Source organism: Lampris incognitus, chromosome 6, assembly GCF_029633865.1.
Source record: "Lampris incognitus isolate fLamInc1 chromosome 6, fLamInc1.hap2, whole genome shotgun sequence".
NCBI classification, from domain to species: Eukaryota; Metazoa; Chordata; class Actinopteri; order Lampriformes; family Lampridae; genus Lampris; species Lampris incognitus.
The window spans coordinates 61783992-61799601 of NC_079216.1; the positions used below are offsets into that span (position 1 = coordinate 61783992).

Consider the following 15610-nt stretch of genomic DNA (forward strand, 5'->3'; position numbering starts at 1 on the left):
GGTTCGAACCCCGGGGTTGTCCAACCTTGGGGGTCGTCCTCTGTGTGGAGTTTGCATGTTCTCCCCGTGTCTGTGTGGGTTTCCTCCGGGCGCTCCGGCTTCCTCCCAAAGTCCAAAGACATGTAGGTCAGGTGAACCGGACTTACTGAATTGTCCCTAGGTGTGAATGTGTCGGCCCTGAGATGGACTGGCGGCCTGTCCGGGGGTATTTCCCTGCCTTCCGCCCAATGACTGCTGGGATAGGCTCCAGTATCCCGTGACCCTAATTAGGATAAGCGGCTTGGAAAATGGATGGATGGATAATACATTTCTTCATACATACTAATGATCCTTGATTAAGAAGCTGTATATCACTAAGTGCCTTTTTTTTTCTTTCAATTTAAGAGGAGGGATGGCGTCCCCCTCCTCATAGTCACCTCTGAGGACAAATAAGTCAAACACTAAGCCAAGTATAGTTTGTAAAGGCCTGCATTTATTTGATAGCCAAGTGTTTTCATTTGTAAAGGTCCCTATCAACGGGCCCTATCGTCCACCCGACACAGTTGTCATTTTCCCACCCAGCGCCCACGTTGTTTAAATAGCACATGTACTTGCGCCCATATGTGAGCCCGTTGGTCGTAAAATGAGGTGTGGTCAGGTGCATTGTTGGTGCATTGCTATCTTGAGGCAGCAGAAAGCAATTGCCCAACCAAAACCTGGTCTAAAGTGAGCAGTGCAGTATCTTCCTGTTATTTAAAGGGGCGTTATTTAGATGGTAAGATGCGCCTACATAGGCGGGGGAACTAAGCGTGTACACTCAGCTTGTGTTACACACACAGGGACGGGTATGTGTTCTGGTTTCCTCACTGATGCCTCCTCTGGTCAGTCAGGGCACTTGTTCGGGGGGGAGGGGGGGGATACTTATCCTCCCACGCGCTACGTCCCCCTGGCGAAACTCCTCACTGTCAGGTGAAAAGAAGCGACTGGCAACTCCACATGTATGGGAGGAGGCATGTGGTAGTCTTCAGCCCTCCCCGGACTGGCAGAGGGGGTGGAGCAGAGACCGGGCCGGCTCGGAAGAGTGGGGTAATTGGGCAGATACAACAGGGGAGAAAAAGTGGAGGGGGGGGGATCCCCCCCCTCAATAAAAAAAAGATTACATCTAAAAACATTACAATATGAAAGATTATTATTGTGTATATGAAGATATTTAAAAAATGAATGTCAAAATGGAGTCTGAGCGTTGGCGAAGTCCCGCTGCTCCCACAGATGGTCTGCTTGCACGCTTTCACGTCACGCACGACAAGCAGATCCGTTTCCTCGGCCGAAAACCGCTCGTTCCTCCAACTTGCCGAATCCGCCATTTAAATAGCAACGCGCCGAAGGGCAAGCAGGTCTGACTTTTAAAGGGGACGCGAGATGACACTCCGGTTGGCTTAATTACTATTACGCCCAAAGCACACCGAAGATTAATTAAAAGACGGAGTACAACCCCTTTGCGCCTTACTTTGTGCCCAGATCATGTGCCGTTTAACCAGCAAAAGTGGATTTGGACGCGTCCTAAATGCCCTTTAGACGATGGCGCTATTGATCGTGTAAATAGGGCCCAGTGACTTCTCTGTTTTGTGGCTGGCTGGTTTTACTCAATATCACATCTCTTGTTGTCTTGAATGAGTTTAAGGAGGGCCAGTTAAGGTGGGAATTGCTGTTGACAGAACTGTATATTACGGAGTCATTTGTTAACATTCCTTTAACGACTCTGCTCTACGATACAGCCCTCCCTCCGCCTCTTCGCCAACCGTGTAATCCCAATTATAAAATTCAGTATTTTAGATGGCAGTAGTTTATCTTTCGTACCCTCTAGCTGCCCGTTGGCCATGCAGCTCATGGGAGCATGCTCTCCTGATCACCCTTACACAGTTAGTTTAGACTGATAATGTGTCCCCATTGTGAACCTCGCCACAGCAAGCCGCGCTGCTCACACATTAGAATTTCCCCCTCTCTCAGCACGATATGATTTACAGCTCCTATCAGAGCTGAATAATTTGTGGCCTCATGCGTATGGATATCTGAATCTCTAGCCTCATTGAAATGTGCCTCTCAGGGCTTCCATTTGTTTTTGAGGGATGGGCAGACAGCAGTCTTAGAGGGAGCTTTGTGATTTACTGAGTCAGACCCATTGGCTTAATGTGATTGTGCAGCAGACCCTAGGCTAATGCGTAGTTAGCCCTGGTCTCCTCTCCTACTGCCAGCTTCCTGCTTTAATCCAGCTTGCCCAAATTTCTAGTGGTCTTCCTTTTGCAAAGATGTGCTACCTGGCTTAGATGGCGTTTGAATCTGAAACAAAGATTGTATTGATTTCTTGATAAATGTGCCCAGCAAGGAGAAAATCTTATCATTAGACACGCGCAGTACTTGCAGAAACTGTGCTAGCAGCCATACCAGTGCTTTTGTCGGCCACCTTCTTTCCATACAATTTGAATGTCACAAAACACTCAGTAGGAAGGATCTATATGCATATCCAATTTTGTGCTTTGCATAATGTTGCAGGTGTCCTTGGTGCTGTCAGCCCTGCAGGCAGGGAACAAAGGTACCCAAGCCTGCATCACAGCAGCCAGCGCCGTTTCTGGCATCATCGCTGATCTGGACACCACCATCATGTTTGCCTCAGCTGGAACGCTTAACCCCGAGAACGAGGAGTCCTTTGCCGACCACAGGTGAGACGGCACCGCCGTAAGCGTGACACCAAAACTCCACCTTTGTCCCATGAAAAACAGTTGCATTAAAAAAGAGAAAACGTAAGGGTTAGAGAAATGATGTTCATCCGGAAATTTAACCGTGTTGAAATTAGCCAGTATGTTTGTGAAAGGTTTCATGTGCCCGAGGGTCACGAAAACAGCCTAGCACACAAAGGTCCGTGTCAACACGCAGTTCAACTAAAATGTTAGCAATCACGCAGATTGGAGTAACTGGATTTCCGCATTACATCAGCAGTAAATTAGTGCCTTTAGTCCTTTGATTAGTCAGTCAGAAAAAGTGCAGTTTGACGTTAGGGCGGAATACCACAAGCCAATTAGCTAAGTGAATGTAAATGGAAAATTGTGCTTATTAATGAAGCATTGCTCAGAAAAGGCTCAGCTTTCTTTCATATTGCTGCTGCCAGACGGTGGCTCGGGAGCAGGCTGTGATGCGGTATGTGTACCAATCCCCAGGGAGAATATCTTGAAAACGGCCAAGGCGCTGGTGGAAGACACCAAGCTGCTGGTGGCTGGTGCCGCATCCAGCCAGGACAAGCTGGCCCAGGCCGCCCAGTCCTCGGCCAAAACCATCACCCAGCTCACTGAGGTAGTCAAACTGGGAGCTACGAGTATGGGTTCGGAGGACCCCGAGACGCAGGTAACACACTCATGCGCGACAGAAACCCAATTAAATGAAGACTGCTTGAGGTCAAAGTAGAGTTGTCTGTTTAGAGTTGTCTTTTGTTTGCTGGGAGAGCTGTCTCTTTAACGGAAGTCAGTTACTATATTGCGGTTACATAATTCAGCCTTTCCACTGACACATTATCGTCATCTTTTATTTTCTTTACATTATTATCAAGGATAAGACCTCTACAATTGCTGTCCTCTGTCCGCTGTGCATGGGGGGTTATATTTTCTTTGTAATAGCATTCTCCACTGATACACCCTCTTGGTCTCCTTTATCCCCTCCCCCCCCTTTCCCCCCCTGTGTGTAAGCCCCTATCTCTGCCTTCCACTAAGTCTGAAGTATCATGGCTTGAGGTGGGAGCGATAAGCACCGCAGTGTTAAATCCTGTCCCCTGGGGCAGCTGCTGATAAACCTATACAGTGGCCATTGTGCTGTATTGATTCCAGCCCTGTCTCCTCAGGTAGTTCTGATAAACGCCGTGCGGGACGTGGCTAAGGCTCTGGCCGAGCTCATCGGTGCCACCAAGTGTGCTGCTGGCAAACCGGCCGACGACCCGTCCATGTATCAGCTGAAGAGCGCCGCCAAGGTGAAAGAACAAACCATGTAAACAAGGGACTATTATGTCCCACTGAGGGAATCATGGATGTGCCGATCGGCTGCGGTTTTCTCGCCGAGCTACATCGTGACAGCGTGCCGAGATAAGTCTCCGAAATGCTGTGTTTGTGTCACTGTTGGTTGTGTTAGACTATCTAGTGCCACAACACAGGGCTTTGTAATCGGACGTTTACGATGGGTACGTCTGACATTTTCCCTCCGTCATCTCTGCATGCATCACTGCCCTTGGGTCAGTAAGATGGGCATACTACATACGTTTGTATATGAGTGTGCAGGTGTGTGGTTTTCCCTCGTTTTCCATTTTCATGGCTGCTGTCACATAAGCACGCTCCTTGTGGGTAGAAAATGCGGGCCAGACTAATTTCTGGATAATCATACCTCATAAGTAATTCTGTCCTTACCGTGGCACAGTTGTAATTAATACAGAGGTCAGACTGAGATCTGTGCATTTAGTTAGCGTAGTTTTGGCGCTGTCAAATAACTCGGGTTCGGTTCACCGTTAAACCCCCTTTTCTTCCAGCTGTCTGTTCAGTTACTGCTTGCAACTGTTGCATAAGGCTTGCTTTACTTGCTTTACCTCTACATGGAATTAGGGCCACCCATGGTTCCTGCTCATGCTGACAGATTGTTTCTATTCGTCCAACATATGGTGACCTCCAAACAGGACCCCTTTTAAACCCGGAGGGGGGGCTCGAGTTGCTCAAATTCAAACCCGTATGAGATATCATGTTATCATTAGGAATGTTTCTTTTGCTAACCCCTGGAATTTGTGATAATGATGGAGCCAACAAAAAAAAAAAGCCCTCTTTGGATGTTGACATACATCCGTCTTTCATTGCATTCCTGAAAAATCGCAGATGTGATTAATTCAGTTGAACAAGTGCATATTAAATAACTGACTTGAACCAAAACAATAATTACTCATCACAAGAGCTTTTATGAAGGAAAGGAACACGATAGCTTTCTCACATGCCAACTGAGGAGAGAGAGCTCCACCTTCTGGCTGTAGCTCTGTGAGTCACCGTTTCCTCTGTCTGACAGGTCATGGTCACCAATGTGACGTCGCTACTGAAAACGGTGAAGGCAGTGGAGGACGAGGCCACACGCGGGACGAGGGCGCTGGAGGCCACCATTGAGTGCATCAAGCAGGAGTTGACAGTAAGGATAGCTGACAAGCAAAGCCTCCTCTTTCTCGACTAACAAGACGAAGCCTCCCCATCAGCTGGCTTAAAGCAAGTCAGAAATTTCTGTGTCTGTGTCTCGAATGCTAAACGGTAGCGGAGAGCATTTCCCTCCCCTTTCCTCTTACACCTACCTCCCCCTTTTCCTCTAGTTTCACCCACAGCCCTTGCAGTTCTCTCGCTGCTCTTATCAAGGACTGGGTAGCAGGCAGATTGTGAGAGAGGCACAAGTTTTCAGGGGCTTGTTTTCGTTGTGATTTATTGCTATCCCTTATCAGGAGACCCCCGGTACCAGGGCAGGTTTCACCCAGGCTTGCTGCCAAAGCTAAAAAAAAAAATAGCACAGCTCACTTAGCTCCCAATTATACTGCCATCACTACCAGGAAGGTCTGGCCTCCTTACTTGTTTACATGACATCTGCCTAGCACCACGCTGCATGAACCACCTCAGGTCTTCTCTGAGAAAGCTCTGATTTCGTATTTGAATACCGATGCCTGTGTCGAGCTTAAATTAGAGGTGCCTTGCATCAGTGGTGTGACTGGCTCGTGTTGTGGCCAGGTGTTCCAGTCCAGAGAGGTCCCCGACAAGTCCACCACGCCCGAGGAGTTCATCCGCATGACAAAGGGTATCACCACAGCAACAGCCAAAGCGGTCGCTGCAGGCAACTCGGCTCAGCAGGAGGACATCATCGCCACTGCCAACCTGAGCCGAAAAGTCATCTCCGATATGCTGACCACCTGCAAGGTGCTAATCCACACCGACCAGAGCCGGCCTCACACACAAGCAGCTCCCTGGCAGCGCCGGGCTGCCAGGCACGAGGCCATTCTGCTGGGTGGAGATAGAGCAGTGGGATATCATTTACTTACCACAGGCTGTAGTGACTCACTCGGTCTTCAAAGTCAGAACACAGAGCCTCCGTCAGGGTGTCCTTCAGCTACAGAGGAGCTCGTGCAACAAAGCAGAGAGAGACGGGGGGGGGGGGGGGGTTGAAGAATTTTCATCGTTTTGGGGGTTGTTTTTTTTTTAACACAGCATTTTTTTCAGGCAGAATAGGAACAAGAACGACCTTTATTAGCCAAAACGGGGAACACGCTAGACAATTAGCTATGATTTGGCCATGACAACGGGTTTTTCAAGATCGTGGAAAGTCTGCACAAAATAGGGCAGGTCACCAAGGAAACTCTATTGGCGTGCAGTTTGTGGAGTTTAAAGATTCATATCCCTTCCCTCCTGACCGAGCCTTTGACCGGTCGGAGCTGTAACAACTATATCAAAAATGTAAAATTAAATGTGTGCGCCTCTGCGACGCCAACGCTAGAAATCTGTGAATTTCAATCGTTAAGTTGCGAAGCGCCTTGTCTCCGTCTGGTACAAGTATAAAAGTTGTGTCGTCGAGACTGATTATGGACAAGTACACACGTCCTCATGTGACAAGTTGACAAGTATTGTGATTTGATTAGGCGTACAAGAGTTCACATAATTTAGCACATTTTCCCCTGTGAGATTTGGATGTGCCTTGTCTCTCTTGACGCCCTCTGTATTTGCGGTATGACGTGTTCTGCCCCTTTTCAGCAAGCGGCGTGCCACCCGGAGGTGAGCGAGGAGGTGAGGAGCAAAGCCCTGCAGTATGGCTCCGAGTGCACCGGCGGATATGTCGACCTGCTCGAGCAGGTGCTGCAGGTATGCACCACGCGGTCAGCTGTCTCGCTTTCGGCGTTTTCTGTTTCATCAGTCTCGACGGCGCGTCATGGCCGTCGATGGGTGTATCACGGCCTTTACCGCTAGCAAGGATACAGGTCTTATCCACAAAGCTAAGTGTTTCCATAGCTCGCCTTGTCTTTCCTGGCTTCAAATCAGTCATAACTGCCCCCCGCCTTATCTACGGTGCCATCGCCGCGGAGAGATAACAGAAAGACGGTCTCGTTATGAGCGGTTGCTATAAATGCGGAGGGTTTAAGCCAGGCATTACAGAGCTGAGGGCTTGAAACCAACGACCAAATTTCACTGCATGTTCAAGGGCACACGCGAAAAAAAAAAAAAAGCACAAAGTCCTTTTATTACGTCTTGGTTTTGCTCGACTACACCTCCGGCAAAGACCTCTGGCTGTTCCTTCATCCACGACGTCCATCCACAGGCCGCTCAAGTCGTCTCACAGCTGAGTTATAGACGCCAGCTACTGCTGTTTATAGCTCCCTTAGCCTAGGCCACGTTCATCGGCGAATTTCGTGAAAAATACTGCGGCTTTTAAAGTAGAGCAGTAACCCAGATACGGATAAGAAGCTGCCGTAGGGCGCCAGCTGTTACCGCCTGCCATGGGTAGTATCGCCAGTTGTTGCAGGTGCACGCTTACTGAGGGTGTCCCGCTTCCTGCGTCCCAGCGTATCAAGCTTTGAGCTGTGCATTAAGCCCATTGCAACTGATTTATTTCTCCCGAAAAATAGCTGCAAAAATAGTGGTGTGCCCATATTCACGGCGCGCCCTCTTGCTTTCAGGTGCTCCAGAAGCCCACGTCGGAACAGAAGCAGCAGCTGGCCGTGCATTCAAAGCGTGTGGCGGCGTGTGTGACGGAGCTCATCCAGACAGCAGAGGCCATGAAGGGTGAGGCCGCCCGTTCCGCTGTCACGCACCCAGCCCGTGTCTCGTCACCTTATTTTGAAGTTAGATTTTTTTGCTGTTACCCTGAAAACACGTAAATTTTTTTGTTCTTTACACTGCATTTTCAGTGGTATGAAACAGAATAGAGGAGTAATTTTTTTTTTTTTTGCCCCCCCGCCAGAAACCCCTGAGCTGTTCGGGTGTCTATGTTAGTAAGGCAGCATGGCCGCCATGTTCACAGCCTTCTGTGCTGTGCAGAAATGTTGCCGATATATATTTTTGTCTAGTTAACGTGCGCTTTTATCGAAAAAAAAATTTCTTTTTTTACAAAGCCTGTGTTCGTATTGGTTTAAAATGGATTTAATGTGACGTTCGGCTCAAGGGGGTGCCCGTTCAGAACCGGCTCGTTTTAATAGAACCTCAAAAGACGTGGCGAGGCGGTGGGGGTGCCACCGACCGCGCAGGTCTCCTAATCCTCCAGCTGATAGATATTATTCAGTCTGTTAGCAAATCAGGTTTACCAAACCTATCCGGACGTCCGGTAAAAGATGGGTTGGGGACGCCACTTGTGTAGACATTGTGCCGTGTAGTGATGGCGGCGCGAATTGCTCCAAATTGAGATGTGTGGTTATGACACCGACCCGGCGGAGCGCTGCGTCTAGAGGCCACGCTGCCGTGTCGCCGCCAGGAGTAATAGATTCTGTTTGTATGAGAATTAGATTTCGGCTTATAGGCCGCAGCCCAGTGGGGCTATCCACTTCACCTTGCTAACATATCCTGTGCTCTCTCTCTCTCTCCTCTCTCTCTCTCTCTTTTTCTCTCTCTCTTCTCTCGCCATTCGCTTTCTCTCTCTGCTGCCTCAGATGGAGGTAAGTGGAGATGTGGTGTGTTTTGTCCCTCCAGATCACCTTTCATAGACTCGGGGGGGGGGGGTTGTGGTGTAGAAGAGTAGAGGGGGGTTGTGGTGGGGTTACAGATTTGCCCGGGGGTTCAACATAATCTAGGAAAACCTCACGCCGTCTGCTTGTCCAAGCTGTCCCCAAACAGTTGGGGTTTTATCGCCACTTTAGAACCTGTTAAAAAAAAAAAAAGAAAAGGAGAAAAGACAATGGTCCATCAAACGTGCCTTTCCTCCAACTCTGTTAAATGTCTTTAACTTTGAGGTCTTACGGTCCGGCTGCAGAGCAGACGGCCTGCCTTTGGCGCGGATGGCGCTGGGGAACTTTGCTGCAGTTCAACACACTTTTAAGATTCACTGTGTTTACGCATGAACCCCGCGAGTCGTCTTGTCGAGTGGTTTTGTGACAGAGGATGCACTGTGCACTGAAATAAATGCAAAGCGGTGGTGGTTGTGTATGTCTATACCTAGAAAATGTGTAATTCCAAAAAAAAAAAAAAAAAAAAAGTAGTAACTACCCAGGGCGTATTATGATCCCTTTCAGGTTCGGAATGGGTGGACCCCGAAGACCCGACCGTCATCGCTGAGACCGAGCTCCTCGGCGCTGCAGCGTCCATCGAAGCGGCGGCAAAGAAATTGGAGCAGCTGAAACCCAGAGCCAAGCCCAAGGTACCGGTACCTCGTCTCAACCTTCACCTCCGTAAGCCTACACGCAGCTTTTGTTGTCATTCGGTCTGTAGCGAGCGCGAGTCTCCGACCAAGGAAGGAAAAGGTGAAGCTGACTTTGGAGTGGAGCCATATTTTTTAGCAGCCAAGTGATTGTTTTTCGTGTCATTATATTATCAGGGTAGCAACAACAAAAGCTCCCCCCCCCCCCCCCACACACACACACGCACTTTTTTTTTTTGCCTCAGACAAAAGGTTTGGTGAGCTAACATATGATCTTTGGAAAGTTGCATCAGGGGTGGTTCTCTTGAGGGGTTGCTGCAAGAGGCGATTACATTTCCTGGTCCTCGAGCTTGCGTTGGAGTGAGTTCAAATGTATGATGAACCGTCTGCTGCTGTTACTGAAGGAAATGTTATCTGTCTTAATCAGCCAATTTCCTTTGTTTTGTCAAGCATTCCTCGTTTCTGAAGCGAACTGAGATAGGCTTTTCCACCCCGCTATTTTCTCTAACCCGCGCTGTGGTATTGCAAGAAAAACACTACAGATTTTTGCATAAGCGGTCCATTCGAGCTGTAATGAAGGATCGCTGATGACAGTGAGAACGCTTTATGAAACTGAGTTGCTTTTGTGCGGGTACTGGGGGGGGGGGTAACATAGGGTTGTGTTTGTGGTGTGCAACTGCATGACTGTTTGTCTGTGTGTGTCTCTGGAGACTGAATAGCTATAGATCCCAGCGCTCCTCCCGCCGTGCCTGTAGCATTTTCAGCTCTTTCCTCGCCCAGTAAGCGTAGCGCTTGTCAGGTCGCCCGGTTTCTGTGACTCTAGGACCCGGTGGAAAACATCCAAAGGTACCTGGTTTTCACCAAAGAACCGAGAGCGTGGTCTCTCGGTCAGCTGTTTTATCTATAGGTGGAGCTCGTTTTGGATTGGAATGAGAAAAGATAAAAGGTCTTTCGTTTGGACGTCAGCGTCTCCCCCTAGTGGCCGAGTGGGATGTTGCACCCAATAACCACGAGCCACTTGAGTCGGGGACATTTCAGAATTTCACAATTGGAGTTTTTATATATATATCTATATATATAGATATATATAGATATATATTCGTTAAAAATTTATGTTGCCTACACCAGTATTCATTAATTGGTAATTAATTGGCTATTCCGATAAAACATTAATTTGTATTGATGCGTTTGAAAGGAAAAAATAAAGGGGCTGAAAACACAGGACAAATCACCTAAGTTAAAGATCAAGATTGGACCCCATTGCCTCAGACTGAACCATAAAGTCGGTCTCGCGTGTCATGTCAGCGTGTCGGCTGCAGGTTGTGTGTCCTGCTGATGTGGCAGATTGGCGGTCTCGGTCTGGGGACGAGATGTAATATGAGGACAGCATGCATCTCAGCGCTCGCATCAAACACCTGTGTGACTCCAACTCCTTATACTCCCCCTCTCCCTCCTCCATATTTGCTTCCCTCTGCTCTGTCTCCTTTCTGCTCATACTAACCTTCTGCCCCACCATGGGGCAAGGGACCTTGCTGCCATAGCATGCCCCCCCCCCATCCCACCCCCCCCCCCCACCCCTTTGAGCTGTTATAGACCCGGAAGCCTTCTCTGCAGGGCTCTGTCTGATATGTTTGATATATTAGGTTGTTATTCAGTCCAACTATATATCAAACATATTCCTACAGTGTCCCGCCCTGTCTCCAGCCACGTGTGCCTTATGTGTTCACTATACTGTCATTGACTGTGGCAGCAGAGATGGCCATTCATTAACCGTGAAGTAATGGAATAATCCTGGGATCGGTTGCAGCCGCGAGCTGCCGTCTTGTCGTCACTGTCCCTGAAAACTCCCGTTTTCTGTCGTGACGGCTCAACAGGAAGGATGCTGTTTACGTCTAAGTTGACGTGTGGTTTTCCTCACAACAGGCGGACGAGACGCTGGATTTCGAGGAGCAGATTCTCGAGGCGGCAAAGTCGATCGCTGCAGCCACCAGTGCCCTGGTTAAGTCTGCCTCAGCGGCGCAGAGAGAACTGGTGGCACAAGGAAAGGTCAGACAACAGCCACTCGCATCATCTCAACAAGATGCTAGCATGCTAGTAATGTCATGGCATGATTTGCTGTTTTATTTTCTTTTATTTACTTATGGAAATGTACATTTACCTTGTGTTTTCATTCTGCTGTTGCCCGCCCCTTGACGTTCTCAGGCACACCTACACTAAATGTAATCTATTTGTTGTGTACTAGTGGCTACGATGTGATTATTATGTAGCGCTTTATGATTCCAATAGGAAACATTCGAATTTGTCTGCTAATTGCTGACTCTCTTTTAAGTTACTTTGAATTAAAGTTTCTAATAAACGAGTAGGCGGCACAGTGGTTAGCGGGGTCACCTCATAGCACGAAGGTCCTGGGTTCGAGCCCCGGGGTTGTCCAACCTTGGGGGTCGTCCCGGGTCGTCCTCTGCGTGGAGTTTGCATGTTCTCCCCGTGTCTGTGTGGGTTTCCTCCCACAGTCCAGAGACATGTAGGTCAGCTGAATCGGCTGTATTAAATTGTCCCTAGGTATGAATGTGTGTGTGTGTGTGTGTGTGTGTGTGTGTGTGTGTGTGTGTGTGTGTGTCTCAGCTCTGTGATGGCCTGGTGGCCTGTCCAGGGTGTCTTCCCGCCTGCCACCCAATGACTGCTGGGATAGGCTCCAGCATCCCCGTGACCCTGAGAGCAGGATAAGCGGTTTGGATAATGGATGGACGGATGGATGGACAGATAGATAAATGAGTAAAGGTAAATGCAATGTAATGGTGACTTCTTCTCCCTTCTCCCTTTGCTCTTCAGGTGGGATCTAATCTAGCCAACGCAGTGGATGATGGCCAGTGGTCACAGGGTCTCATATCAGCGGTGAGTTATTAGGTGTATCATTTTCTAAGTTTAGGATAAAAAAAAATAACTCTATTCAAATTAAGTGTTACCCAAACCTATCATATCGCTAGATCAACCTCTGCTTGATATGGTATTTGCCGTAGGCTCGCATGGTAGCAGCAGCCACCAGTAACCTGTGTGAGGCAGCCAACGCCTCAGTGCAGGGCCACGCCAGCGAGGAGAAGCTCATCTCCTCAGCCAAACAGGTGGCGGCCTCTACGGCCCAGCTCCTAGTGGCCTGTAAGGTGAAGGCTGACCAGGACTCTGAGGCCATGAGGAGACTGCAGGTATCCAGCTTATCCCCTCATGACACCTTTCAGCTTGCTGTACACACACACACGCATTGTGTGCACTTTCATGAGGGCGTGCGTTATCTCCACAGGCTGCGGGCAATGCGGTGAAACGCGCTTCCGACAACCTGGTGAAGGCAGCCCAGAAAGCGGCGTTTGACAAGGCCGATGATGACAGCGTCGTGGTGAAGACGAAATTTGTCGGAGGCATAGCTCAGGTGAGACAAAAATGCGAACTTCTGCTGGATTCAAAACCCTCTCATTCGTTTCTCAAGTGGGACAGCTGTTTCTGAAACGGCGGCGAGCCGCTAGGGATAAACGCCCCCTTCAGCCGCATTTCAGAGCTGTGGTTTAACAGGCATCCACGGTTCTTTTATCAGATCTCTTGGAGAGTTTTCTATTTTTCCGTTTAATGCGCGCAAATGAGCTGCTCTCTTTTCATCCGTGCCATGTGTCTTTATTCGAAACGCCTTCGGCCCCCAACCGCCGACACAGAAAGCACTAGTTTCCATATGGAGCGGTTAATCCCATACTATATCTCCGACGTCTGTGAGTGTGTGTGTGTGTGTGTGTGTGTGTGTGTGTATGTGTGTGTGGGTGTGCAGAGACCATAAAAGGCTGGTCTCTGTGGATTTGGCCATTGATAACAAAAAAACCCTCTTCTCTCTCCCAAAACTACAACAGCCCCTCACTGGAGAAATAGTGGGGGAAAAAATGAATACTTACATTTCGAAAATCATATTTCCTGCCATAGACAAGCTGTGTTGATTATATTGCACATGTTGTATAACCTACTTTTAAGAACCTCCTGAAATTCTCCATTTTCTGAGAAAAGAAAGGCTCAGTTCTGTTGATCTCAGAACACTCGTTCGTATCTAGACAATACGGAACTGTGTGGAAATCAGTGAAATTCTGCGTAGATATTTAAATAAATACTGCTTGATTCTGTCCTCGTCCATACCATGTATCTTGCATTGTATATTGAGGGCGGCACGGTGGCGCAGTGGTTAGCGCGGTCGCCTCACAGCAAGAAGGTCCTGGGTTCGAGCCCCGGGGTAGTCCAACCTTGGGGGTCGTCCTCTGTGTGGAGTTGGCATGTTCTCCCCGTGTCTGTGTGGGTTTCCTCCGGGGGCTCCGGTTTCCTCCCACAGTCCAAAGACATGTAGGTCAGGTGAATCGGCCGTACTAAATTGTCCTTAGGTGTGAGTGTGTCGGCCCTGTGATGGCCTGGCGGCCTGTCCAGGGTGTCTCCCCGGGGGCCTGCCGCCCAGTGACTGCTGGGATAGGCTCCAGCATCCCGTGACCCCCGGTTGGGATAAGCATCTTGGATAATGGATGGATGGATGTATATTGTGAGTTGAGGCTAAGTGAAAAACTCTTTTTCTTCTCTCCTACTCATAGGCAAGGCTCGGCGTTTTCGCTTTTTATTTTTCAAAGCCATCCGGCATGCCGAATTCCGCCACAAGAGGGCACTGTTACATAACCTCGCACGAACAGGAACGACTGTTGGATCCGTGGAAACATAAAATCCGGGTATTTTGCGGTGAAAATTGGTAAAAACCGAAAACGCTGAGCCTTGCTCGTAGGTCTGATTCCGGTGAGTCGAATGCAGATTCCTATCTGCTCCTCTTGTCTGCCTTAGATCATTGCTGCCCAGGAGGAGATGCTGAGGAAGGAGCGGGAGCTCGAGGAAGCCAGGAAGAAGCTGGCCCAGATCAGACAGCAGCAGTACAAGTTCCTGCCCAGCGAACTGAGGGAGGACGAGGGCTGACTGGCGGAGCGGGCAGCACGTCAGGGGCTCCTCTGACGGAAAGCACGCCGTTCTGGGGACGTGTGTTCGAGGCGTAACAGTCTGCTTCACTCTCCCGTAACCAAGGAATCTACAGCACTTAAAAACAGGCCTGTTTGATGAGTAAGAACAAGTGCCTGTGCTCTATATTGAGTGTGTGTATGTGTATGTATGTGTGCGCGTGTGTGCTATGTATGTATTTGTTATAGAATGCAAGTGACATTCAGACTTCATTACAGAGGAAGTTGTCGCAGTTTTCACTATATAAGAAAAAACGGCATATCTATAGTAACATGTATTACTGCTTTATGAGTGTTACTGTCCTCGGCAACCATGGATCAAAATGTGACGAAGGTCCTCTGTTCTCGTTGAATGTTACAAAAGACAGGTCACGAGCATTTATATATGGAATGATGATGTTTTGTTCTCGTTTTTTGTTTGTTTTTGTTTTTCTTTTCAAAACTGGCAGTTCTCACCAAGGGAGTCATAACATCTCTGTTTCTTACATACAGCACACATCGTCAATGAAATGACCACGATGCCTCATTTTTACCACTGGCTTGCATGTGTCATAATTCTTATACATATCAATGAAGCTACTAACCAATAGAGTAGTATAGGCAAAGAAAGGCACCCGTATTTTAATGATATACTGTAAATGTGAATTTGGGGGTTTGCTGGTGAACTTGTAAACCGATGAGATTCAAGGGTTTAATGTTAGAGAGGCTCGGCTTAACGGCGAGTGGTTCCGGTTGGAGTCGGTGGTGATGAGGTTTGTGATCAAAAAGGCGGACGGGTGAAATGAGACTGGTTTGAAGAATGAGATCTACCCTTGACCAAATCCCTAGTACGCCACATGAACACCATCAACCCCCCTTCCCCCTTTACACTCACAATGAGCAAGGTTTACATTATTTGTCAAGTTCGTTCTGTCTCGTCCTCATGTTTTAACTGCAATCCCATTGACGGCTTGTGTCTGCTGCACATGTCTAGTACAGTTATTCTCCACAAGTCACTGGCCTATAATGCTTACAGGGGTTTTCACTTTAAATTCTGCCTAAAGCAATACAGTATTTTGAATATTCATCCAAATCGGAGAGAATCTGTGAAATATTTTTGGAAGGTCGTGTGTGCAATCATGTTTGGCTTTGGGCTCAGAAACAAGAAGAAGGCTACAGAATGCACTGAGACTGACCATTCTTTAATGGTCAATGCACTGAGGAACACAGTCCATAGCCTCCATTAACTTCAAAGT

The 15610-nt window shown here is 48.4% G+C and overlaps 1 protein-coding gene across 1 annotated transcript in view; it reads left to right on the plus strand.

Moving 5' to 3' along the window:
• The window catches only part of tln2b (talin 2b), an 80915-nt gene extending 66314 nt beyond the window's left edge, over nt 1-14601 (plus strand). Inside the window, exons 44-56 of the mRNA XM_056281207.1 lie at nt 2530-2696; nt 3192-3375; nt 3866-3991; nt 5062-5178; nt 5760-5945; nt 6774-6881; nt 7694-7799; nt 9239-9363; nt 11287-11409; nt 12193-12255; nt 12381-12563; nt 12659-12784; nt 14209-14601. Of these exons, the coding sequence (XP_056137182.1) occupies nt 2530-2696; nt 3192-3375; nt 3866-3991; nt 5062-5178; nt 5760-5945; nt 6774-6881; nt 7694-7799; nt 9239-9363; nt 11287-11409; nt 12193-12255; nt 12381-12563; nt 12659-12784; nt 14209-14337 (1743 nt within the window). The 3' untranslated portion in view covers nt 14338-14601. The remainder of the gene's footprint in view (nt 1-2529; nt 2697-3191; nt 3376-3865; nt 3992-5061; nt 5179-5759; nt 5946-6773; nt 6882-7693; nt 7800-9238; nt 9364-11286; nt 11410-12192; nt 12256-12380; nt 12564-12658; nt 12785-14208) is intronic.
• Nucleotides 14602-15610: the final 1009 nt, after the last annotated feature.